General features: G+C 53.1%; 1 protein-coding gene across 2 annotated transcripts in view; it reads right to left on the reverse strand.

Moving 5' to 3' along the window:
- Myo15a (myosin XVA) overlaps positions 1 to 24,785 on the reverse strand; it is a 54,997-nt gene that overhangs the window by 26,446 nt on the left and 3,766 nt on the right. The window contains exons 2-39 of one of the 2 annotated variants that reach the window (XM_087910552.1): positions 23,180 to 23,262; positions 22,563 to 22,626; positions 21,929 to 22,038; positions 21,538 to 21,612; positions 21,232 to 21,322; positions 17,784 to 17,789; positions 17,444 to 17,547; positions 17,265 to 17,328; positions 16,054 to 16,167; positions 15,491 to 15,652; positions 13,083 to 13,196; positions 12,512 to 12,570; positions 12,308 to 12,431; positions 11,531 to 11,626; positions 11,077 to 11,208; positions 10,347 to 10,472; positions 9,712 to 9,789; positions 8,884 to 9,032; positions 8,749 to 8,794; positions 8,476 to 8,600; positions 7,824 to 7,941; positions 7,424 to 7,599; positions 6,937 to 7,021; positions 6,328 to 6,381; positions 6,147 to 6,231; positions 5,941 to 6,071; positions 5,444 to 5,539; positions 4,365 to 4,600; positions 3,010 to 3,173; positions 2,720 to 2,792; positions 2,345 to 2,536; positions 1,884 to 2,044; positions 1,692 to 1,786; positions 1,152 to 1,272; positions 977 to 1,044; positions 782 to 859; positions 430 to 616; positions 217 to 343 (exon numbers count right to left, since the gene is read on the reverse strand). In XM_087910552.1, coding sequence (XP_087766678.1) covers positions 217 to 343; positions 430 to 616; positions 782 to 859; positions 977 to 1,044; positions 1,152 to 1,272; positions 1,692 to 1,786; positions 1,884 to 2,044; positions 2,345 to 2,536; positions 2,720 to 2,792; positions 3,010 to 3,173; positions 4,365 to 4,600; positions 5,444 to 5,539; positions 5,941 to 6,071; positions 6,147 to 6,231; positions 6,328 to 6,381; positions 6,937 to 7,021; positions 7,424 to 7,599; positions 7,824 to 7,941; positions 8,476 to 8,600; positions 8,749 to 8,794; positions 8,884 to 9,032; positions 9,712 to 9,789; positions 10,347 to 10,472; positions 11,077 to 11,208; positions 11,531 to 11,626; positions 12,308 to 12,431; positions 12,512 to 12,570; positions 13,083 to 13,196; positions 15,491 to 15,652; positions 16,054 to 16,167; positions 17,265 to 17,328; positions 17,444 to 17,547; positions 17,784 to 17,789; positions 21,232 to 21,322; positions 21,538 to 21,612; positions 21,929 to 22,038; positions 22,563 to 22,626; positions 23,180 to 23,262 — 4,169 coding nt within the window. Of the gene's footprint in view, positions 1 to 216; positions 344 to 429; positions 617 to 781; positions 860 to 976; positions 1,045 to 1,151; positions 1,273 to 1,691; positions 1,787 to 1,883; positions 2,045 to 2,344; positions 2,537 to 2,719; positions 2,793 to 3,009; positions 3,174 to 4,364; positions 4,601 to 5,443; positions 5,540 to 5,940; positions 6,072 to 6,144; positions 6,232 to 6,327; positions 6,382 to 6,936; positions 7,022 to 7,423; positions 7,600 to 7,823; positions 7,942 to 8,475; positions 8,601 to 8,748; positions 8,795 to 8,883; positions 9,033 to 9,711; positions 9,790 to 10,346; positions 10,473 to 11,076; positions 11,209 to 11,530; positions 11,627 to 12,307; positions 12,432 to 12,511; positions 12,571 to 13,082; positions 13,197 to 15,490; positions 15,653 to 16,053; positions 16,168 to 17,264; positions 17,329 to 17,443; positions 17,548 to 17,783; positions 17,790 to 21,231; positions 21,323 to 21,537; positions 21,613 to 21,928; positions 22,039 to 22,562; positions 22,627 to 23,179; positions 23,263 to 24,785 lie in introns of both variants that reach the window. The other variant, XM_087910553.1, reaches the window with a different exon arrangement.

Raw genomic sequence — 24,785 nt, forward strand, 5'->3', positions numbered from 1 at the left:
GTTACACACTAGGTATCCCCTTTCCCATAATCCCCAAGAAAAGGGGCCCTCCCTCCCCCACATCATTACAAACAAACACCAGAGAGGAGCCAAGGCTGTCCAGCATAGTGGAGGCCATGGCAGCCTGAGCCTCCCTCCCATTGCCCAGGAGCCCATCTTGAACGGTGGTGAGCCCGGTATAGGGAAGGTAAGCTGAGGGCTGGTGTCTGGACCCACCTGCGGGCCTCAGGACGTGCTGCCCAGGGCGGCTGCTTGCACTGCTTGATGATGCTTTTGATCTGCTGTGTGGGTTGTGGGAAGTGCTCTGAGTTGAGCGTGGAGTACCGAACCAGTTCCGGCGAGGCTGAAACCGTGAGGGCGGGTGGCCAGGTGAGACCGTGGGGCCCGGTGGCCCTGGCCTATCTGGGCAGCCTCAGGACTTGGATAGACACTCACTGGATTCTGGAGCAGTCCAATCCTGAGCTAAGATGGGGGCAGCCACAGGCTTGCTAGGGATCTTCGGGGCCTTTGACACAGAGCATGGGGCCAGCGACTGTGGAGTGGGGCGCACGAGCACAGGCTTGGCTGGGGGGCCGGTGCCTACAGTCTTCGGCCGTGCCTCTGGAGCTAGTGGTCTCTGTGGAGAGCGGGTCATGAAGAAGCCGCTCAGGACATACCTGGGAGCTTACTCCCAGGCACCCCATCTCTGCCCAAAGTGGACTATAGGACTCCTGGCCTCAGACATGAACAGAAAGCCTGGGGTAACACAATATTTCTGTTTACCCTGGGCAGCTCGACTCACCTCTGGAGGCTGGGGTTTTGAGGCTGCACTCAGGGGCTGCTGCTGGAGTGCCAAAGCCTGTAGGGTCATCTCCCGGGCCTGGGAAGAAGTGGCCAGGTGACCTGTGTATGCATGCATGCACGCGTGCGCGCACACACACACACACACACACACACACACACACACACACACACTTCGTGCCCTGCCCCCACTCACCAGTAATACAGCCTGCCTGTGGATGAAGGCTTGCTGCAGAGCCAGTGTAGAGGCATCCAGGCCTGGTACTGGAGAACCGGGCAGAGGGCACAGGTGGGCACAGGTGTTGGGGAAGCAGAAGCTCCCCTATGCACCACCGGCCCCTAATCTGAAAGTATATTTAGGAAGTACTGACTGGGCTTGACTTTGGGGTCTGGAGGTCTCCGGGGGGTATCTTCAGAAGCACCACTGCCACTTCCACCCGGCTGGCCCCCACCTTTCATGCGGTAGGCGACGGCTGTCGGCTTCTCCAGGTCCTGGGACAGCAGTGGCCGCCTCACTGCTGTGATCCCCAGGATCCATGGCAACAGGCACCTGACACCAGCCCGAGCTCCCAACCTACCCCCTCCACAGGGAATGAATTGTGGGAGCCGGTTTCTGTACAAGGAAGTCTTGTGAGATTTGGAAACAGGTGACCCAGCGATCCATTCTATGAGGGTGCCTTCTGTCAGATGTGACAGCTGGGGTTCTGACATTTAGCTGTGGGTCCTGTCAGGGCAGCCAAGGGCATCTCCAGCTGCCAGGTAACCTCAAGATTTCCCTGCTCCCAGCGCAGACCCAGACTGGACCCCCTGCCCCAGGGCCCTCATGTAAGGTTCAGATATCACCCTAAGATGTGGGCTATGTCTCTGGTACACACACTGAGCCCGCCACCTGCATCCCTCTGCATCCCTACCGCATCCCCACAGGCCAGCACAGGATCGAAGAGGCTGTCCAGGTAGCCATCCAGCTCCCTGGGGGGCACAGTGGTCTCTCTGGTGCTGTCCACAGCTGGCGAGGGAACAAAAGGAGCAAGTTTACTTCTCCTCTGGGTCTCCACACCCTCTGAGTTTTTCCCCCTTTAATGCAATGGCCATTGCTGGTTGACCTTGGCGGGTTGCTGTCCATCGCTGGGCCTCAGTTTCCCCATTTGGACCATCCTCATTGTGGCTACAGTACCCATCGAAGTCAGGCATTTTGGGAATGTGGTCCTGGGGTTGGGACCTTGTGGGCGTGTCCTCATCTGAATCCCAGCAGTTCCCAAACACCCTGTGGATGAAAGGGGAGGCACAGGACAGCTGACCCACAAAGAGATTCCCTGGACCGCCTGTGTGTCCTGGGTCAGGTGGTTTCCCCAGTTGAGGAGTAGAATTACTAGGCATGGCAGTACACACCTGCAACTTCAGGCTCCCGAAAATAAGGTAGGAGGATGGCTTGAACCCAGGAGCTTGAGGTTAGCTTAGTTCAAATGATCAAACATTATAACAACCCCACCCCCAGAGCTCAGCCTTTCCCTACAGCAGGTGGGTAGTTGCCCAGGGGAGGTGGTCTGAGCAAGTAGCTACATACCCTTTGGCATCTCCTCTGCCAGCCAAAGGCCCTTCTGCACCCACAATGAAGTAGGATTTCTGTCGAGGAAAGTCCCTGAGCAGTTCCAGGTCTGACACCAGATCCAGCACATAGTCATGTCCAGCTAGTTCTGCCCACTGGACTCCATTCTTCATGGCCACTGTCCAGCCCCTCCAACCGTCAGCCAGCCCCCTGGTCAGTGTGCAGAGGAATGAAAGTAGGGAAGCTATCATGCATTGCCTGGAGACCCCAGGGTATGACTCAGACCCCAGGCATGGCCAGAGTAGCCTTCTGGATTCCCCCAGGGATGGTGCCTTCTGCCCCTCCCTTTCTCCCAAATCATGGGGTGCCAGATGGGGCATTCTAGGAGCCAACCTGTGCTTTAGAATGTCTCCAGCAACTGCTTCCCCCGTACTCCAAGCATGTACCGGACAGGAGAACTGGTCACCTGGCATAGCCAGTTGCTGTACTCAGTCTGGGGTATCTCCAGGCCAGCCTCACTGGCTCCCATGTCCCTATCCCATATCTCAACCCCCCACTTCCCTGCACTGCCACATAGGCATGAGCCCCTCCCTGGCTTCAGAACCTTTAGAGACCGCTGCTCACTCCAGCTACTTTTCCTTAAGGAAGAGCAGAGAAGCAGCCTGGGGGATGAGCCTACATACCATTGAAGCAGCTCACATCTAGAGCCATACTGGCCTTCTCCTGAATGGCAGTCCACTCAAGCTGTGTGGGGGGAAAGGTGCGAGCAGTCCCCGAGCCCATGGCCTGCAGGAGGCGATGCTGGCACACAGCCTGGAAGCCATTCTGCCCATAATCAGACACAAACCTGGAGGAGGAATAGCGAGTTGGAGCCTGCTGTAGGCTCAGGCTAGCCCTTAGCTCTAAGGTGAAGTGGAAAGGCCTCAGGTTAACTCACAAATAGGATAGAGGTTGGCGAGCCCACTAACAGGCTCCCATAGCCTAGAGTGCTAAGGCTGGCCTAAAAAACAAATCCCAGGTTAGCCCAGAGTATACAGTCTAGCAGAGAAGTCTGAGGATGGAGTAGCATGTCATTGTTCAGATGGGGTGCATGACTCAATGCGGAGCAGAATCCGAACTCTGGAGGGCTTTGTCCCACCCCTTCACTCAGTAGTCTGGGTGACCACGCACTCTTAACCTGGCCTCCTCGTTTTCATCTGTGTAAGAAATGGCTGTGAGTGTCCAGCTCAACTCAGAGTCAGTGAGCTGTTCCCACCAGCAGGACCTTCTCATGTCCCTACCCATTCTGCCCCGAGAGGAACCAGGGTTGTGCTATCAGGAAGGCTCCACACAGACAGCCAGTGACCCTACTCTGCTAGAGCCACCATAGCCACAGTACTGACTGAGGAATGGCTGCCTTCTGCATGCCGGCCAGGTGAGGTTTCACACAATCTGGTGCTCATTGCTATCCTGCTGGGTGGATTCTGTTTCCACTTATGGCAGAGAAAAGAGGGGTACTAGCCCTGGGTCATGCAGTAGGATTGTGCACTATCCCCCACAGGCCCAGCACCTCACCAGCATACATTGTCAACGTGGTCATGCCCACATGGCACTGGTACATACCTGTCTCTGTTCTGCATACGTAACATATACTATAGAGTAGTTGCTATCATCGCCCCCATTTTATAGGGGACAAACCCAAGACCTGGAGAGGTTCAATGACTTGCCCAAAATAACAGAGTTGGTTTGGGATTTCAATCCAGTTGTCTGAACCCAGCTGTGCTCTTAACCCCTGTCCATCACACAACCTAAGAGATTTAAGAGCTAAGAACTCTTTTCCCAATTCTCCCACACCCCCGTTTTGCCCCACCATGGGTTTTGTTATCTTCATCCATTGTGACCCAATTCCTCCCCTTTGTAGTAAAGCAAAGCCTGTCTTTCTTCTGGGTCTGGACTCAGCAATGTGATTGCAGCTCTGGCTGCTATTCATGCTGGTCTTTCACTGGCCTGACCTCAGAGCTTCTGCCTCCAGTCACCTATTGCCTCCAGTTGTACTCACTTGAGGAGGAACTTGTCAAGGTGTGAGGAAGGGGCGAAGCCACTGAGGCAGGCAGCCAGCAGCAGCCAGCCACGCTTGGCGTTGTAGGCATTGTGATTCCGCCACACCTGGTTGGCCAGCTGCGCTAGGATCTCATCCCGCAGATCTGGCTCCACCAGCCCCTGGTGCACTATGTAGTTCCCCAAGATCATCTCCTGGGTGCCATGCAGGTGGGGGTCTCCCATGAAACGCAGGATCTAGGGCACAGACAGACTCCCGTGGGCTTCTGCTCACATTCTTCTCACAGTCTCCCGCCCATAAAATGTCCCTCGTATTTTAATATTACCCTACTATTCAATGTCAAACAACTAGCAGGAAAGTTAGGGTCTGGAGTACACACTGACTTCCTCTCCTGCTCACCAGCCTCCTGAGGCTCCCATTCATTGCCAGCATCCTTTAGTACCCTTGGCCTCCAGCTGGCTCTACTTGATCTGGAGGGTTCTCTAGCATTCCAACCTGACCACATCACTCCCAGGATACACTTTTCAGAGCCCCAGCTCTCTGGTGAAATGGGACCTGGGGGCCTACAATCGAAGCCTCACTGGCCACTCTCCCTTTTCTTGCTGTCTCTCCTGTCCTGTTCCCAAAAGTTCCTCCTTCCCTTAATAGGTAAACTCTTCTCATCTCCAAAGCCACCTCCTCCAGGCTGCCTCCTGTGTCTTGCCTGGCTGGACCTGGGGTCTCATTTGTGTTCCTAGCCTCTGAACCTCCCTCTGGACATGTTGGTAGTCCTGGGTCAGAACAGGGACCCGCCCCCCTCTGCCTGGGGAGTCCTTAGGCAGGACCAGAGAGACTCTGAGGCAACATTGGCAGGGGAATGACTGGGAGAGACTCTCAGAAAAAGGCCCAGATCTTTACACTGACATACAGCTTCAAGAAGAGGTGTGGGACTCATAAACTGGGCTTGAAGGCCAAGAAGGATGTTCAGGGAATAAAGGGGAAACTTGTAACCTCTCTCAGGTAAGGGGGCAAGGGCGCTTGTGGCTTGGTGTTGTGTTGTAGGCTATGCACTTGAAGTTGGACTGGGGCAGATCCCATACTAGCTTAAAGACACTTATGGCTTCTGCATGGTGCTCCACAGGTAGCCGTGTGAGAGGCATCTTCAGGGGCACTGTCAGCATCCCAAAGGAGGGTTCCTGGGGACACATGAAGGGCATGGGAGGTAACACTAGGACAACAGACGTATCCGTGTCTACCCCACCTCATGTTGGGCAAGAGCCCATGGGGTGGGCTCCCCACTCCATAGCCTAGATGAAGAAGCTGAGGCCTGCTGAGGGCAGACTATGACCCACAAAGAACAAGTGGGGGAGGCAGAGCAATGCCGCTGGGCCCTCTTGGAGAAGAGGACACCTCCTAGTCAGGTTCTGATTATTATCCCAGGCTGGTTGGTGAGCTATACAGCCGGAGTCTGAAAGGGTCTCACTTCTGTTAGGGCCCTGGGGCTCCCAATGGGCTCAGGTCCATACCTCAGAAGCCTTCAGGGAGGCTGTGTTAGCTCTGAGTTTCAGTGCCAGGGGTCAGGCTGCCCAGCACTTACCTTGAAGTGGCATCGAATGAACTTGGCCATGGGGTAGTTGTTGATGTCAAGGGGAAGAGTGACACAGGGCTCAGCCTGGAGCCGAGGAGTCCGGACGATGGCTACTCGGGGTACACTGGACAGCTTGGGGCCTGCAGACGGTGGAAGCATGTAGTGACTGCACCCCTTTCCCCAACCCTTCCCTGCTGCTGTTAGAGCCAACACACCTGCTGCTGCTGCTTGCAGGAGCCCAGCCACCTCGGCTGGCACCTCCAGGTGCCTCACTGGCACCACTTCCCGCTTGCCGAGCTCCTGGAGGGATGGGCGAGGGGTGAGGGGACCACCACCACACTTCACCTGCTGGTCTCCCTCCCTGTCCCCCTGCTGTGGCTCGGATCCTGCACCCACCTCCTGCTCACGCAGCCATGCCTCCTGTGCCCGGCGCCTCCGCTCTGCCCTCAGCTGCAGGAGAGCAAATGGTCAGGGCACAGGTGGCAGAGACCACGGCCAGGTAGCCTGGGCAGGCGCGAGCAGTAGGGAAGGGCCTGAGGCCTGGAGGCTCCCAGTGGCACTGATGGGACCTCTGGCAAGGGAGGCAAAGGTATAGCCAAAGATGGGAGGGGATACATTGGCAGGACTCCAGGAAGCCTTGTTTCACGGAAGGCCTTGCACGCCTCCCGAGCTTTGGGAATGGAATGACATTTATCACTGGCAGTTGGTTTATGTGACAGAGGACAAGACTGGCAGTGAGCTAAGTACCAGATCACACTAAGGAGATTCAAGTCACCCAGTGCCAATCAGTCATGCCTGCAGCTCTCTATGAGCCCAGTGCTGGCTACATCTTTCCATATAGCATTTCTTTCCACCCTGCTCCATGCCCAAGGGACATGCCAGGAAACGGGCCTCAGAGGAGCCACAGCCACCTGGTTCAGGAGGAGGGGATGGCAGAGACTTGCACTGGGGATGGGCTCCTCTTAGACTAAGTGCCCCCCCCCCCAAACGCAGGCAAGCCTCTACCTTGAGGTAGCGGCGGCGGTTCACGTAGGTATGCACCAGGGAACGGAATTTCACCAGACTCTGCCTCATCTGCTGGTAGCGTTGTCTGAGGAGTCAAAGATGAGGCCACGGGGTGACAAAGGGTCAGAGATACCTCTACCACTGCCCACACTTCACTCTGGGATCCTTTGTCTCAAAAGAAAATGAGTTCAATGTGGGACAAAGACAGCCAAACCCACACAGCAAATCTAGTGGCAGGGCCCAGATTGATCCCCACAGTGGTCATGTACTACCCCACCATGTGTTAGTCCCAGAGCCCCTGATGCGCAGGTAACAGGGAAACCTCTCAGCTGGTTCCACAGTCCGAGAACAGTGACTTGGAGAATCGGGCCATTCTTCCGGCAGAAGCCTCCCTCAGCTTGCATGCCTCCAGAGACAGGAAGCTGACTGAGCTTAGGCTCCTCTGAGACTGGAGGACCCGAGAGACTTCCCCTTCTGTGGGCCTCACCTGGCCAGGAAGCCACGGGCCCTGCTCTGCAATAGGATGATCTTCCGCCGCAGGGAGCGGAAGTGCCGCTGGATGAAGAAGCCTCGCAGGTAGCGCTGCAGGGTGAGGGCAGCGCGATGCTGGACTCGCTCCCGCATGCTCTCCAGTAGCTGGTGCAGGTGCTCCTTGAGGAAGAGCTGGGAGTGGGAGGTAGCAATAGATACCCCTATTGAAGAGCCCACAAAAGGGGAGAAGACAGGGTTGCCTCCCGCAGCTTGGCTGGGAGTTTAGAGCCGCAAAAGCTAGGGTTCTGGGGCACCAGACATCGGAATGGAGCTGAGGCGGATAAACATCCCAAGTTTCGGCATGAGTCTGAGGTACCACTTGGAGATCACCGAATGTGGGGCTCTCCAGAGCTCACCTTGCTAACGCCAACACGGTACATGTCTGGAGTGACTGTGCATAGCCGGCTCAGCAACGACACACACATGTCCCCATCCGCTGGCACATTGAGCTTGAGGGTGACCAGGCAGCGGTACCTGGGGGGAACAAACTCAACATGAGGGCCCGATGTTACCCCATCTCCGTGTCTGGTGGGGGTATGGTCCAATAGGGGGCTTGCTCATAGCAGTGTCCCTAAAACTAGCTCAAGGTGTCAGAACTAATACACTATTTCAGCAGAACAAAATGCTTTACTGACACCTGCTGGGAGCTTGTCCTAAAGGCGACTAAAATCACCCAAGATGGGTTCAACATGTAAGGAAACTATGAAAACAAAGGTTTCTGTCCCCAAGCCTGAGAGTCTGAGTTAGTCTCTGGGGAATTCATCTCTTCCACATGATGAAAGAGAGTACTGACTCCTGAAAACTGTCCTGTAACCTCCACACACACAGGGATTCATTTGAGCCACCACCCAGTAAGTGAATACACACACACACACACACCACACACACACACAACTCAACAAATATATTTCCCATGTCGAATGTAACATGTTTTGTGCAGTGAACAGTCTGAACAACAATGCAGGAGGAGAGGAGTCTGTGTGGCTAGGAACTACCCAATGGAAGTACCTGTCGATGAACACCTGGAAGGGTAGTCGCACCGGAAAGCCTTCCTTGCGGATCCGCACAGTCTCCAGAACCCCAGAATAGCGTAACTGCGCCATCATCACGTCTGGCTCAAAGAGACCCGGTTCCTAGAAGGACGCCCAGAAAGCACATCTGCATTTCATCCACTCAGGTACAAAGGTGGGGGTGCGTAGTCCCGCAGTGGACAGGGGCCAAGCTACTTGCCCAGGGTCACACTTCACAGGGAGGAGGACTTGACTTCCCCAGGGGCCTCACCTTCTTATGGTTGGGTTTCAGGCAACGCACGAACAAGGGGTTACACCTGGGCAGAGGTGGGAGAGGTGGTGTGAGACCACTGAGAGTACTGGGGTGAAGGTGGGGCTGTGTGCTCTGCCCTGCCACCCAACACACCTCTCCATTTTTTCCACCAGATCCAGGAGTGATTGCTGAAACTTGGCGGCCACAGTGTGAGCCTTGTAGAGTCGGGTAATGGAGCTGCTCTTGCCCAGGCGCGGAGGGCCAGTTTGTGCAGCATGGCTGGAGAAGAGGTGTGCCACCACCTGGAGGGGCCGAGGTATTGGACGGGGGCCAACAGACAGATGCAGCGGGTTGAGGGCGGGACAGGGACAGAACATAGTAGTCAGGTCCCTGGACTGAAAGGGTTTGGAAAACAACTTGACTCCAGCTGTCCCTGCCATCCTAACTTGCATATGGGCTCAGCATGTCCCGAGGGACCCAGCCCACAGCATGGCTGATTTTCCCTTTCATTTTGGGGAGTGCACAGCACTGGCTGTGAATCTGGCCCTGGTTAGGAGCTTTGGCTGGTTTGACAGAAGAGGAAAAGGAGAGCTCATGGGGGGAGAGGGTGCAACCAGTCCTTCTGTCATTGGTCCACCTGCTGATGAGCAGGGGGCTGGCCTTCCCAGGAACCCAAATTTGGCCCCTATGCATCCCTCAGAATGTCAGACTTCAAATATAAGTGAAGAATCCAGAACTTAGTCTCGGTGGTAAACTGGTTATCCCTGAACCAGGTCGGAAGGGTCCTTGTAGGGACTAAGGTGGGGACCATGGCAGGTGACTGAGGCAGGGATGAGTTAAGGAGCAAGACTAGGTCAAGGGGCTCCCCTTTCCTGGACTGGGGAGAGCCTAGGGTAGAGTTAGTGGAGGCTGGATCAGGTGCTATCAAGAATGTGGGCAGGGCCACTGGGGAGGGGCAGGCGAGAGGCCAGGCCAGCTTACCCTCGTGCGGCTGCGCACAAACAAGTCCAGCACATCTTGGCGCACTTGGTCGTGGTTTTTGTCCAGGAACTTGTGCACCTAAAAAAGGGAATTGATGGGTCTGTGTCTGGTCTCACTCACCCCTCCTGCATGCAGCCAGGATGCATCAAAGGCTTGTTCCCAGTCCTCCGCATTCCTTCATCTTCTACCAGACTCCCGTCTCTCCTAGGAGGGAATGGACCCCCCCTCTGTCTCCTCATCTGCTCCATCCTGTTCTCGCTTTCAGGGGGTGGTGTAAACCCAGACTGGGCCATACCTTCTTCTACCCATTCTGTAGATGAAGACAATAAGGTCCACATGGAGACAGAAGAGTGAAAATCCGTTGTGCCTTGGATTATAATGACCACATGACACCATTACCAGTAACAGGCACTCTTAGGGTCAAATCTACCCTAAGTCTCATCTCTGCCTCAGAAAACTGGCATTCTTAGCCCCATTTTTCAGGTGAGGAAACAGACTCAGAGAACTCAAGCAATTTTCCAAGGCCACACAGCTGCAGTGTCAGAACTAGAATCGTGGCGAGGCCCACACTGTGGTTCTGTCTCCAGCCTGCAGGATGGAATACCTGAGGCCATGCTGGCTGTCTCCACTCTCACCTGATAGGTGACCTTGCCTGCATAGTGCTTGATGGTGAACTCTGGCAGTGGCATCTTGGGCTTAGAGTAGAGTGGGTTGGCGCCATGGTGGTAGTGGCACTTCTGCAGGAATGTGTGGTCTGTGGCCTGCAAGGGAGGGGGGGGGGTAAGGAGTGGGGGCTGGGCACCTGCTCCTGGCCCTGAGTACTCTGCTCCCCAGGGTGCTGGAGAAGAATGGCTCATGGTCCTGGGAGGCTGACTGAGTCCGGGCAGCAAGGCCCACAACTGTGGCTGAATCCGCTAATTTCCAGTTGCCTACATGCTCTCACGGCCATCAAATCCTGAGTTTCAGTCAGAGTCTGTGGCCCAAACCCAGGTCGCCTCACTTTGGAACTTCCAACCTTAGTCAATCCAAGTGACTATAGATCAGCAGTTCTCAACCTGTGGGTCTCGACCTTTTGGGGGGGGGGTCGAGTGACCCAAAAACGCAGCTTATTTACATTATGTTTCATGGCAGTAGCAAAATTACAGTTGTGAAGTAGCAACAAAAATAATTGTATGGTTGAGGGTCAGCACAGCCTGAGGAACTGTATTAAAGAGTCTCAGGGTTGGAAAGGTTGCAAACCACTGCTGTAGGTGATGTCCTAGCACCACATTTCCCGCCCCAGGCCTGAGCGCAGAAGGGTGGCCTCAGGCCTCAGCCCCCGTCCATCAGTCTGGGATTCCATGCACAGGAGCACCTGAGGTTTACCTGCGGGAAGCAGCACTGATCATCCAGGATGCGCAGGATGCCATAGGGCTTCAGGGAGATGAGGTTGATGCAGGGCTGGTTGTCAGCAAAGGAGATCTCTCGCCAGTCCATCTGCTCCCGAATGTACTCCTCCTGTGAATAGCGTGGATTCCACCATCTCCGCCTAGCTAACCTATCTCTGCGTCCTGCCTTCTGAAACATGGAGCTAGAATCCTAGCACAGACCCTCAGGGCCTCCCTTTCCCTCTTCCTGGGTCAGAAGAGCCTGAGAAAGGTCCCGAGAGAACTCCTCTTTAGACTCGGTAATCCAGGACCTTTCCCTCCAAAGCACAGGCCTTGTGTATGCCGCTCCTGCTTATAATGCCTGGCTCCCCATGTTGCCCGACACTCTTTGTGTCTTCAGGAAGGCCCTTGACCAACAAGGCTGGACAAGCGGGAGTGTGGGGGCTGCACACCTGTTCCTCCTGGAAGACGATCTTGTTGAACAGGTACTGAAGGTTCTCGTTGGCATAGTTGATGCATAGTTGTTCAAAGCTGTTGAAGCTCAGGTCCTGCCAGGCAGGTGGGAGGCTAGGTCTGCTTCTTCCTTGGTCAGCATCCCATCTGTTCCCATCACGGACCCTGTGTACCTTCTCCAGGTCCAAGCCCAGGCTAATCCCTACTTTTCATGGCTGTAGTTGCAAAATGTTGGACCCTGACCACAGACCCTGTAGGGCCCTCTGCATGCCAGATAGGGCCCATCGAAGAGCCAAAAGCTCAGGGCACTAGGCCTTCTGCCTGGGTTCCAGTCCTGGCTCTGCCATTTTCTGGTTGTTTGTAAAATGGGGATTTTGGCAATACCTGCCTTACATGGCTTTTAGATGGAGTGGCTTTGCAAACAGTGCCTGGGCACACAACCGTGCCTTGTGAGTGTCTGTGTGGCTTTTGCCTTTGAAGTTTTACTCAGCTTTTCCCCATCATCCTCACTAAGTATGACAGTCTCCCCCACAGCAATACTGGCTCCCCAGACAAGCTACCCCATGCTCCTGACCTCTACAGATAGTATTCCTTCACCTAGGGATGTTGCTTTCTTTCAGAAAGTTACCTGTGACCCCTGACTAGCTGAGGCAAAGGCTTAAGGGCTCCCCAGTGCTATTACATGTCAGAGGTGTGGTCACATAACCCTGTTACACACTGTCCCCAGTCAGCCTCGCTGAGTAGCTTCCTAAGAGCGAGGTCCCTCTTAGTGCTACCTCAAAGCCATAGATGTCCAGGATGGCGATGGACAATGTATCATGTTTTGGAGACACCAGAGCGTTGACTCTGGTGATGAGCCAGCCAAACAGCAACGCATATAAGACCTTGGCAATGGCATCCCTAAAACAAAGGAGGTGAGTGGGCTCAGGGCAGAGGCACTGGGGGGTCTGGGATTCAGGCAAGAAGGGGTACAGTCTCACCTGGCATCTACGGCACTCTCCACAGTTAGGGGTGTGAAGATCTTCTCTCGAATTGTCTCCTGGGAAGAACATGATCTTTGATTGACTGCTGACTGCCCAGTACCTCAGAAAGCCCCTGGAGGGCTGGGGGTCTAAGAGCATGGGAAAGGCACACTGGAGATTTGGGATAATTGGTCTCAAACTCATTGCTGGCAAAAAACAGGCCAAAATGCTTTCTCTAAACCTGGCTGTTCAAGCAGGGAGGGGGCTGCTGGTGTAATGGGGAGACAGGCCTAAGAAGATATCAGTCGTGGGATCAGCCTGGAAAAGGAAGGACTGATGGATGCCTTAGAGGAAGCTCTGACCCAGCCAGAACTGGAGAAGGCCTGCTGGAGGTAAGCATGCCATATGTGCCCATATCCACCCTCCATTCCAGCCACACTGGCAGGACTGAAAGAATAAGAGAATTAAGGCTGGGAAAAACCCATGTGGAGGCCTGAAGTGAGGCTCCACCTCTCCAGATTTGACTCAGAGGTGACAGGGAGAGGGAGAGGAATAGGCCCTTGTCAGGATGCAGGGTCCTCAGACTCACGGTCACTTTGAAGGTAATGGCCTTCTGCAGGCCCTCGGGGGAGACCTGAAGCAGCTCAGCCACAGCCTGGATCTCCCGGGCACTCACCACAGAGGCCACCTCCTGGGCATCAGTCTATGGAAAACACCATGACAGTAAGCCTGAGCTAAACAGGTTGGGCTGAGTTTAGAGTTCTTATAAAAACAAGCCAGGTGGTGGTGGTGTACACCTTTAATCCCAGCACTTGGGAAGCTGAGGCAGGCAGATCTCTGTGAGTTCGAGGCCAGCCTGGTCTATAAGAGCGAGTTCCAGGACAGGTTCCAAAGCTACAAAGAAGTCCTGTCTCAGAAAAACAAAACAAAACAAAACAACAGAAACAAGCCAGAATGCCAAAGAAAGTCTGGGAAAAAAAGAGGAGGAAGCTTTCCAAGATAGGAGAAACAGACTGCAGACATTCATACAGGCTGGCGTGGGGGTGTGGCTCAGGAGCAGAGTATGCCTAGCATGTGTGGGGTCTTAGGTTCCATCCTCAACACCAAAATATGCAAAGCAACACAGATGGGCCGAAAGTACAGTGTGCACAGATAGACAGTGCACATGAGAAGATCTGGAACTGGGGAGGTGGCTCAGTGGATGGAGCACTTGCTGCACGCGTGTGAGGACCTGAGTTCAGATCCCAGCAGCGAGTAAAGGCCAGGCGTAGTGCTGTTTATCTGTGACCCCAGCACTGAAGGGACAGATCAGTTCCAGGGCTCAGTGACCAGTCACAAGCTACAGGTTCAGTGACATGGGTATGTGAGGGGAGGGGCACACACATGTGCAGGTGCACACACACACAGATACAGGGTAGGGGAGAGGATGGAGAGATGCTCAGCAGTTACGAGAACTTGCTGCTCTTCCAGAGGACCTGAGTTTGGCTGCCAGCAGCACATCATGCAGCTCCCAACCGTCCGTAACTGCCTCAGAGAGAGTCACTACCCTCTTCTGGCCTCTTTGAGAGCTTGCACACATATGGCACACACACACACACACACACACACACACACAGACAGTTTAAAAGACAGACTTCTTGGCACCTGCCTACAGTACCAGAACTTGGAAGGCTGAGGCAAGAAGAATTACATAGCAAGACCTTGTTTCAGACAAAACAAAACAAAAGTCCAAACCTAACAACAACAAAATGCTAAAGTCTAGAATCAGACATATCTGGCAATTGTATATGCAATAAGTACCTGATTTTCAAATCAGGATAAGGACAATTGCAAAACCATCTGGAAATTAAATAAACTGGATTCCGATCTCATACTTTACTAAAATGGATTATTGTTTTAAGATTTATTTTTATTTTTTAATTATGTGTGTGTGGTGTGTGCACACACACGTGCATACATGTTGGTGCAGATACCTACAGAGACCAGAACAAAGGTATCATATCCCAGGGAGATGAAGTTACAAATTAGTGTGACCTGCCTGACATGGGTGCTGGGTACCAAACTCAGGTCCTTTACAAGAGCACTAAATGTTCTTAACCATTTGAGCCGTTTTTAAAATTCTTTTGAACACAGTTTTAAAAAGTTTTTCAGCCCTGTGTGGTGGTGTATGCCCTTAATCTCAGCCCCCACGAAGTAGAGGTGGGCAGATCTCCGAATTTGAGGCCAGTCTGACCTACAAAGTGAGTTCCAGGACAGCCAGAGCTACACAGAGAAACCCTATCTCTAAAACAACAACAAACCTGAAACATTTATTTCTCTGTTGTGTTTTTATGTGTAGGTGTGCATACTCTGGCATGCACAGAGGTCAGAGGACAATTCAGAGACTAGTTCCCTCCTACCACAATGTGAGCCCCAAAGTGCTTTAACCCATGGAGCCACATTGTCATCTTTTTTTTTTTTTGAGACCGAGTCTCATGAAGCCCAAGCTACCCTCAAGCTCAATGTGTAGCTTGAGGGTGAACCTGAACTCTGGTCTACCTTCCTCCCTCCACCTACCGGTGTGCAGCACCCCCCAGATTTTATGGGAGGACATGAATCAAGTTCAGGACTTCTTGCCTACTACACAGCACTGCATCAATCAAGCTACATCCCCAGCCTAGAGAGAGAGGTCATTCTCAAAATGACCAAAAAAATCTACAAAACCTACAACATATAAGGAATGATTGATAAACTGCCTAAAAGTAATTTTAAAATGATCTACATGGCAATACCCCCAAAGAAAAATACCAAACTTATACTAAACAAAATCATAACAGGAAGGATACTTTTCAGTCATCTAAAGATAATTATCTGGCTTTTCTAACATATATAAAGAATTCTCACATATCACGAGAAAAGAATATGCCCACTCAGGGGAAAAGGAAATTGTGTGACTTGTGTAACCGGAGAGGTAACTCGCAGGCCTGGGTGTGGCCTTGCAGGTTGAGCATCTCTTACCTCATGCTTCTCAAAATAGACATTGCCCAGGTGTAAGATGGAGGCCAGGATGCGGAAGATACTGTCCTGGTCCTCACTGGTGAAGCCGAGCACTTCCATGGCAGCCAGCAGGCGGCGGAAATCATCTGCGTCGCTTTTACCAGTGATCTCACAGTTTCCTCCCTGGTTTGGGGCAGGGGACAGTCAGTGTCCAGTGCTCAAGCTGAGGACCCATCAGGTCCTGCTTCCCAGGAGGTTCTGAGGGGACCCAGGAGAGCTCCACAGATCTTGTGAGGAGGCAGAGTTTGCCCCCGACCACAGCCAGCATTAATGGAGGATGGACTATAGGCCAGCACCAAGTCAAGCATTCCTCACCCACACCTCTCTAGAGTGGTGCTTTATTGCTCCCATTTCCCAGAAGAGGAAACTGAGTCCCAGAGAGGGGGCATGTAGTGCCTGTTTTAGGCTCTGAAGAAATGAAAGATCAGGTGGGTTCCTCTCTCTACTGAGGCCCAAGGTTCCTGTCCTCACTGCCAGGAGCTGTGGGGTTTTGGATAGCTGGGTAGCCCTTTGTGCATGCTCACCTGGTTCAGATAGTAGTAGGTCTCAGCCTCCTGCAGGCTGAAGGCCTGTCGCAGTTGGGCTGGGAGGCCGGCCAGCAGCTCATAGAAAATGTGATAATTTCTCTCATTTTTGGCCTGCAGGGGAGGCAAGGTGGGCGCATAAAAGAGTGGTTCCCTCAGTCACTCAGCCAGGCTCAGCTGTGCACATATAAACACGTCCATACACAGGGACCTGCAGGTTGGCTGGCATCTCTGGGGTGAGATCTGAGAGCATATTGGTGTGATGGGGTACTGGCCTTATTTTGTTTGGAGAGATAGCCCACACATTTTTCTCTTATGTAAAACCAGCCCTGCACACCTGGAGACATGCATCTCTATGACCCAGGCTTTCAGATGGTGCTCTTGGCCCATTTGGCTGAGGTCTTCTTAAGCCCCAATCCCATGGGACACCATGAAGACAGATCTCATAGAATCCATCTACTATCTTGAGACATAGTTCCTTAAAAGGTAATATGTTTCAGGGCTAGAGAGACAGCTCAGTGGTTAAGAGAACTGGCTGCTCTTCCAGAGGTCCTGAGTTCAATTCCCAACAACTACATGACAGCTCACAACCATCTGTAATAAGATCTGCTGCCCTCTTCTGGTCTGCAGGCATACATGCAGACAGAACACTGAATACATACTAAGTAAATCTTTTTTTTTTTTTTTAAGGTAATGTGTCTCACAGATGAGAAGTGAAGCATTTAAGGGTGGGGATGTGAAAGGGTACAAGGAAATGCTCAGAATAAGGTGGCTTTCTTGAGTAAGGGACATGGCAGCCTGACTCGGAGGAAGCATGCCTTGGAGGGGGAAAAGTGTTGAGCCGCGCATGTACCCGTGTATCTGCAGACTGCTGTTGGGGTAGAAGAAGGGAGGTACACACACACACACACACACACACACACACACAGGATCAAGGGACTGCATAGAATAAGGTGGCTTCCTTGAGCAAGGGACATGGCAGCAAGACTTGCAAAGTGTTGGGTCAAACATGCATCCTTGTGTTCCTGGGGTAGAAAACAGTCTGTTGATCTTTTGGGTAGGGATGAGTCAACTAGGCTGTTGGGGTTGAAGAAGGGAGGTGACAGATCTCAAACACACACACACACACACACATCTCCACATGTATATACATATTTGCTCATAATCCACTAACCCCAGCCCGAGTTGGACTCTGGGTGTGGCCTGCCTACCTGGAACACGATCCTTGACTTCTCCAGCAGGTACTGAGAGGTTATGGCACCAGAGATCACACCCCTAGGGAAGCACAGTCAACTCTTGGGGACTGAGGTGGCCCACTTAGCCTCAGGTGCTGCTGTGGGTCACGAAGGGTTCCACAAGGCCTCTGAGCATCTGCCACAGTCCTACTCACCCTTCTAGAAAGATTTCCACAAACTTCCCAAAGCGGCTAGAATTGTCATTCCTGACGGTTTTGGCATTACCAAAGGCCTCCAGGAGAGGTGTTGCCTCCAGGATCTGGACCAGGAAGGAAAGGTTGTGGGAGAGATGGGCACTGGGGTCAGGGCATAACCCAAACATACCCAAACAGAGGCCTTCCCAGGGAACCCTCCCTTTGGAGGGGTGACCTGAAGCAGTCTCCTTATGGAACCCTAGAGTCTCCTCTCTGTCCCTGGAAGCTTCGCCCCCATGCTTGACTCTACACCCCGTGTTCCCACTGTAGCACCCATGATCCATACACACAGCCTGCATACCTTTATCTTCAGGGGTGTTGGTGAAGCCGAAGCAAAAATGAAATGAGAGACAACAAGAGAGGTTCATTAACAAGACCAGCCACCTCTCCCTCCAGGAGGCTAGCAGCCTTAGTCTGTGGAAACACTGGTGGTCTCTTTTAGGTCCCTGTTGCAAGTCCCATAAGCCTCCATGACCCTAGGTCAAGGGACTGAACCATGGCCTCAGGATATGGCATGCAGCCAGTGTGTCTGCAGTAAGGCTCAGGGAAGCCCCATCTTTTTGCCCACACCCACTTCTGCCATCCATCTTCCAGGCTCCTCTCTGACATTCCCTGGCTCTTACCTTTTGGGTTAGACTCAGCACAGTTATCAGGGTGTTCTTTGGGGCTCATCCCCTGCTACAGCACCCACCTTATCACAGTCCTGCTCTGACCTCCAAGTCCAGCCCTTGTCTCATAGCGTCCTGCCTCCCCTCCTTCCATCTGTCCCTTCCGCTTCTCCAGGCCCCCTCCATCCAGACCCATTCCTGCCTCCGGACATCTGCACACGCTGATCCTCATTCCTGGAAGAACTCTTCTGCTTCTCCCTCCTCCTTCATGGAGCCTCCCCAGACTTCTGTCCCTCAAGGTGCTCAGTGCCTCAACAAATGTGTTTTCCTGGGTATTATCTGTGTCCCTACAGAAAGTCAGCCCCGTGGATGAGAAGGTATCTGTCTCCTTGCACCCTCGAGTTCCAGTCTCTGTATAGAGCTAATGGATGCAAAGAAGGCTCTCAAAAATTCTCTCAATGGATAAAAACAAGGAGTTTAGCGAATCATGAGCAGAGTTACCCAGGGTGATCAAAGCCAACTGTGGCACCCACCTACAAGTACAGACTGTGTGCCAGACATTTTGTCTTGACAATTATTTTGCCTTTTTTTTCAGTTCTAGGTATGGAATGCAAGACCTCACACATGCCAGGGAAATACTTTACTGCTGAAACATACCCCCAGCCTTTCATTTGTTTTTTTATTTTGAAACAAGATCTCACTATTTAGCCCTGAAAGGTCTTGGGTTCATGAGTCAGCTCTCTCAGCCTCCTCAGTACCTGGGACAGTGGGTCTGTAACACCACACCCTAAGTTTTGTTCATGTAAGAATCTGCTTCATAGGTGCTAATATCACTGCTGTCTCGCAGACTCAGAAACTGGGATGCAGAGAGGAGCTACAGCATGCCTAGGGCTCTGAATCCACAAGAGTGGGTCCCTAGAAGTGCCTGGTGAACTTACACTAAGTAGGCACAGGGCACCGTCTCTGCTTAAGCCATGTCCTCAGGAGGAAGTTTTGAGAAGAAGAAGGGGGCCTAGTTCTCCCAGACATGGCACCTGTAACATCAGGGTGGTGGCAATGCTCCTCTGCCCACATCTACATTCAGCCTGGTGCCTGCCAAGCTCCCGATAAGAGCAGCAAAGGGTGGGATTGCCGGCGACTGCTCAGTAATCAAATTCAGTAGGGCATTGTTCTATACTGTTCCTCAGTTTGGGAGTCCCTGGAAAATTCCAGAGGGTGTGTGGTCCCTTCTCTGCTCCTGGTACCCAGCACAAGACAGGAAATGAAGTTAGAAAACTGGGGGGGGGGTCTCCTCATGGGCTACGGTGCATAAACATTTGAGGGAGGGGCTGGAGAGATGGCTCAGAGGTTAAGAGCATTGCCTGCTCTTCCAAAGGTCCTGAGTTCAATTCCCAGCAACCACATGGTGGCTCACAACCATCTGTAATGGGGTCTGGCGCCCTCTTCTGACCTGCGGGCATACACACAGAAAGAATATTGTATACATAATAAATTAATAAATATTTAAAAAAAAAACATTTGAGGGAGAAGGGCCCTGCTGTGTGATTGGTTCTGGTGAGGATACATGACCAAAGCTATTGAACGAGACAGATTCCTCTGTAATGAAGGAGTTACCACATCATCATCTTGCTGACCAGAGTGTATGGTGGTGGGTCAAGGCATGCCCATTGGGCTAAGACCCTGGATTCAGCCATACCTTAAACTGACCCTAGACCTGACCTGCCCAATGTCCTCACGGTGTGTGCCTGACTCAGAATCTCTCAGACCCCGTATGTCATATATCCATCCTCACTTGTCTCCTGCACGCCTCTCGCCATAGAATGTAAATTTATGCCCTGTCACCTCGGTCACTTCTCTTCCTAGGCATCAGGTTCTCAATCTGCAAGCAATCACAGACCCCTTTTCCGGGAGTGGGGGAGCATGAGACTCTCTGAGGGCATTTGGAAGACACCTGGCCCAAGAAGGAACTCGTGGAGCCCACGTCTCTGCCCGCCCACCTCATGGGCTCTCCCAGGCACGTAGAAGAAACTGAAAAACTTCTAGAGCAGAGAGGGCATGAGTCAACCACCTAGAGGCCCTGCCAAGATGGCCATTAGTTGCAGCATTATTGCCATTTGTCCGCTGGGAATTCTGAGAGCCCATTGTTCTGGACACTGAGCCTTATCTTCCCTGAGCCCTGGATTCCCATCATCCTTGAGTCGACACCTGACCGTTACCTCTTCTCAGCTGTTCCTCTACATCAGTGCTGTCCGTGGTCACTCTTGGTTTAGCCCTCTTCACACTGTGACTGGACCCTTCAGCCAAGTCCCTGGCTGGCTTTGCCCTGCACCTAAATGCATCCTTGTACACCGAGTGCCACAGTCACAGGCACCTGGATCCTCTGATCCAGACTCCACATGACCATTCTGATGTCCCATGGGCACCCTAAATCGGCTTACACCTTTGCACAAGATCTTTCCTTGGCCTCCTCACTCTTCTGAGACCTGCCCTGGGGCCCCATTGTGTTTATAATGATGTTCTCCAGCTCTCTCTTTCTTCCCTTGCCCCTCCTTTTTTTTCCTCTTCCACAAAAACTAATACCTACTCTTTCCAGTATACATAATTTACTTAACAGTTATTTATATTTTCCTCTTCTCTACCTCCTGCCCTGGAATGTAACTCCTGCACAGTTGTAAACATTGTCTTGAGATTTTCTGTTCTTTGTTGAGCCCAGAAGACAGTAAGGCCTCAGGAAAGTTTTACTGAGGGAATGGATGAGCTTCCAAGACTGGTGTCGGGTTGCAGGATTTAGTGCTCTCGTGTCTGCTCAGCAAGCCTGAAGTCTGCCTCATGCTATAGCCACACTTGAACCTGTTCAGCATCAGGGTATGAGACTATGGTGGTCCTGGGCCATAACCAGAAAGACACGGTCCGGCTGGAGACACTAGACAGTAAGAATGACTTCCCTGCCTATTCCCTGGAGCTTCCCTGGGGAAGATGGAAGACAGAGAAACCCTGCATTGAGCCACCCCTGCTGGCCTATTTGGGGTTCAGTCTCCCTCCATCAAGGGCACATTCAAGAGCCTGGTATTGCTGGGCTGGGAATACGAAGCAGACGGCAGCAGATAGGGAGCCACGTGATAGCTTGGTAATCGTTCTCACCTGCTGCATGACGTCCCGTCTCTGGTTCATGGCAGCCAGGCAGCGCAGAATCAGCTTCGTGGCCTCAGTCTTTCCGGAGCCACTCTCCCCACTGACCGAACACAGGGCCAGAGCGTCAGCTCTCCTTTGCCTCTCCACGTCCACTTCAACCCATGAGCCATGTAGTGGCCCAGAGGTACCCAGTGCCCTTCCTGTGGCTCACAGTGGCTCTCATCTCATTATCTATATGTCTGGATGCAAACCTGCTACCCAAGGTGCCTTGATCTGTCCCCCCCCACACACACACCTGAGCACAGCTTGGCTCACCTGATGATGACACACTGGTTTTGTTTGGCATCAAGCATTTTGGCGAAAGCGAGATTAGCAATTGCAAAGAGGTGCCTGGTGAGACAGGGCACAAGATATCACTGTCTCCAACAATCAGTTTCAACAGTCCCAAGACTACCAGGGGTTAGGGGATAGGTATCTCTGTTCAACCAAGCAGCCAGTGCTGCCCACCTCTCACCCCCAAGTGAGAGCTATAGTGGTGGCCTCTAGAGGAGCCCATGCCCTGCCTGGGGAGAGATTGCACTGAGTTGTGGGTTGCCGACTCCCCCTCACCCCAACTCATGGCTGGAAGGCATCCAGGGGTTCCCCAAGCTCAGAGGTGGACCTAGAACACCTCAGGGCAACCCCTCTACACCCCACAGATACTCACGGGGGATTCTCTCCTAGGGCACGCCCGCTGTACTGCTGCACCTGCTCTGGCCCGTAAATCGAGAACATTTGGTATGGGTTCACTGACACCAGAATGCTGCCAATATAGGTCTGTTGGTAAACGGGGACCTTAGCACCAAGGTTGCCATGGCCATTTGTGGCTCCCTCTTCCTGCTTCGGAGCAAGGAGTCCCTTTCTGATGGGCCATACGTTTGACTGCCGGGCCTCATCCTATCATCTAGCCCTCCACGGTCCAAGAGGACCCGTGCTCTAGCGGAGTCTTAGGCTCCGCACAGGCTGAGGTTGTGACTGTGAAGTGAACCAGGCTCCGTGGCCTTAGTCAGGCCAAGATGGCATGTGATCTCTGCCCACCTTACTCATTCACGGTCAGGCCCAGGCTGCAGGCAGTTCTGCCCCATGACAAGGTCAGCCTCCACTGTCTAGAGCAGAGAAGCAGGGAGCACATGTACCCTGAAGTCAACAAAACCGTTACAGGTATACATGACTTTCAGAAGTGGCTCCAGGCCTCAGGCCCTTTGTCCCACAACTCTGGGGTCTCAGGTTCCCTTCCACCCTTCTAGCCACCTCAAGTTAGAATCCAAGCATGTCCTCGGGCTGGTCAGCCCCAGACTTACATAGATGAGGTTTCGTTCAAATCTGGTCTTTAGGTTGGACAGCACAGTAGTCTCTTGGAGGTCTCTGGAAGAACATGAGTTTCTGTGAGGGTCCCAGTGCTGGCACAGGCTCTACCATACTTGGCATGGTGTCCTTATCAGGTATGTTTGAGATTAAGCCCCTTTCTGCCACTGACCAGCTACGAGACTTGGGCAAGATAGTTCATCTTGTTATGCCTCAGTTTCTTCATCTGTCCAATGGGGTGGCAAATATTATACCCACTTGGTGGGACCCTGGCTGAATTGTTCTGGTTGGAGAGCTTTAGGGATTGACAACATCTGCCAGAATTTTCCCAGCAGCTGCCCATACCTATCTTGTGGAAGAGAAACTGAGGCACACAGTGGGGAGATGATGGGTCCGTGGCTGCCCAGCTGGCAAATGGTATGGCTGGGATCTGAACCAAGGACCATCTAATTCACAGAGTTCTGACTTGCACACTTTTGACTACTTCATGACAGACACTATTTGCAAGCGGGGAAACTGAGGCTCTGGAGGTGTCCATAGGGGTAGACATCCCAGCACTGAGGCCGAGAGCTAGGAATCCGACTAGGACTCCTCCCTCACCCCAGCCACTTACTCCAGCTGTGTCATGTCCTCCACGCCATCTTCCCTGTGCTGCTCACGGGACCGCACAGAAGGCAGGTTGCGTATGGAGTGCATCTATGAGAGACGGGGACAAGCTGGAGGCCTGGGCGGAGCCTGGCTTAGATATACCAGGCACCTGCTCCCATGGCCTGAGAGGAACTCAGGCTGAGATCCTGGGGGTCTTCCAGACTCTTTGTCTCAGAGTGCAGTGGCCCCTAAAGACTGTGTACAACCCTTACACACAGGGACGTGAGTCTGCGTGTAAAGTATTGGGGGGAGCATGCCTATGCGGCACAGGTGTCCTGCTCAGGGAGTAACCACACACAGATACATCCACAACCACAAGCACAAGTGTCTGTCCTACCCTGCTCCCCACTGATACCGTGTTGACTTGCGTGACAGCTTGAGGGACACCTGTGTCATGACACACAAGTCTTCGGGAAAGACAGAGATCGAGGTTGTCCCAGGATGGAACTGTCTCCTGCCCAGGGTAAGTGTGAAAATACTGCATGTGGACCTTCTGAAGTGGCGCTGCGGTTCTTGCAGCTCCTGTGCATGTCTGTGGTCTTCCAGTATGCTGTGCTATGCACAGGCCCATGTGTCTGATTGAGGCACACTCTCATAGAGGTATTCTCAGCATCCACTTGGAATGCACCTGTGGGCAGCAGCTAGGGGTCCTCGACCTTGAGGATCTTGAGAGTGGGAGTCCTGATGTCAGCTTGGGGCTGAAGAATCTCCACAGTGCCCATTCATATGTACACACGTATGCACACACTCAAAGGGTGGGCTGAGAGCCCACATTTCCACGGATGCCATGTCTGCTCAGACTTGGCACACACCACCTCTCCTTGCTTGTCCCTGGCATTCCACTCATCCACATTCAGGCACGTGGACCTGCAAGGTTCTGTGTCACTGCGAGTATACACATATGCAACCTTGACCTTTCCCATCCCAGCTGCACCCTCCCTAGGCAAGGAAAGAGGATACGGGAGGGCCTGCATGCTGCTGGCCCTCACTCTGCTGTTAAGTAGGGCGCTGCAAGTATCAACCCTCCCGCCCTGGCCTCCAGCCCACCCATCTGCTCACGTGCTTGCCAGCGGCCACAGACCCTGAATAATTCAGCCACTCACGTATTCCAGAGTGAGGAGGGCCCAGGCATCCTTGCCCCTCACCCCTGGGCACCCTGTGCCCCGCTCCCGCAATGCTGCAGCCCACACAGCACGGGGCACCCGTCGTCGGGGCCAGGGTCCCCCTAGCAGCCAGGCTGCCCCGGTGGCCATGGCTAGGCCAGCTTGCTGCCTGCCTGTGGGCACGGTCTGCAGGGGTGAAGAAGGACCGCCTATCACTTCTTGCCCCACCCTTCCTGGGTGTCCCCAGGGAGGCTTGAGTGATCACCTACCTCCTCCAAGGGCCACCTAGCATCCATATCACCTTCCACCATGTATGTGGCAGCCAGTCATGAACTGGGGCTCCCTGAGACAGGTTGCCTGCCTATACCCCACAGACTCCTGGTTTCTGGGACACAGTTTCCCTACTCTGCAATGAGACAATCAGAAAGTAGGATCTTGTGCCTCTACCCTCATCTAGTCCTTTCATCC

The sequence above is a fragment of the Myodes glareolus genome, chromosome 9 (genome assembly GCF_982192425.1).
Source record: "Myodes glareolus chromosome 9, mMyoGla1.1, whole genome shotgun sequence".
Lineage (NCBI taxonomy): Eukaryota > Metazoa > Chordata > Mammalia > Rodentia > Cricetidae > Myodes > Myodes glareolus.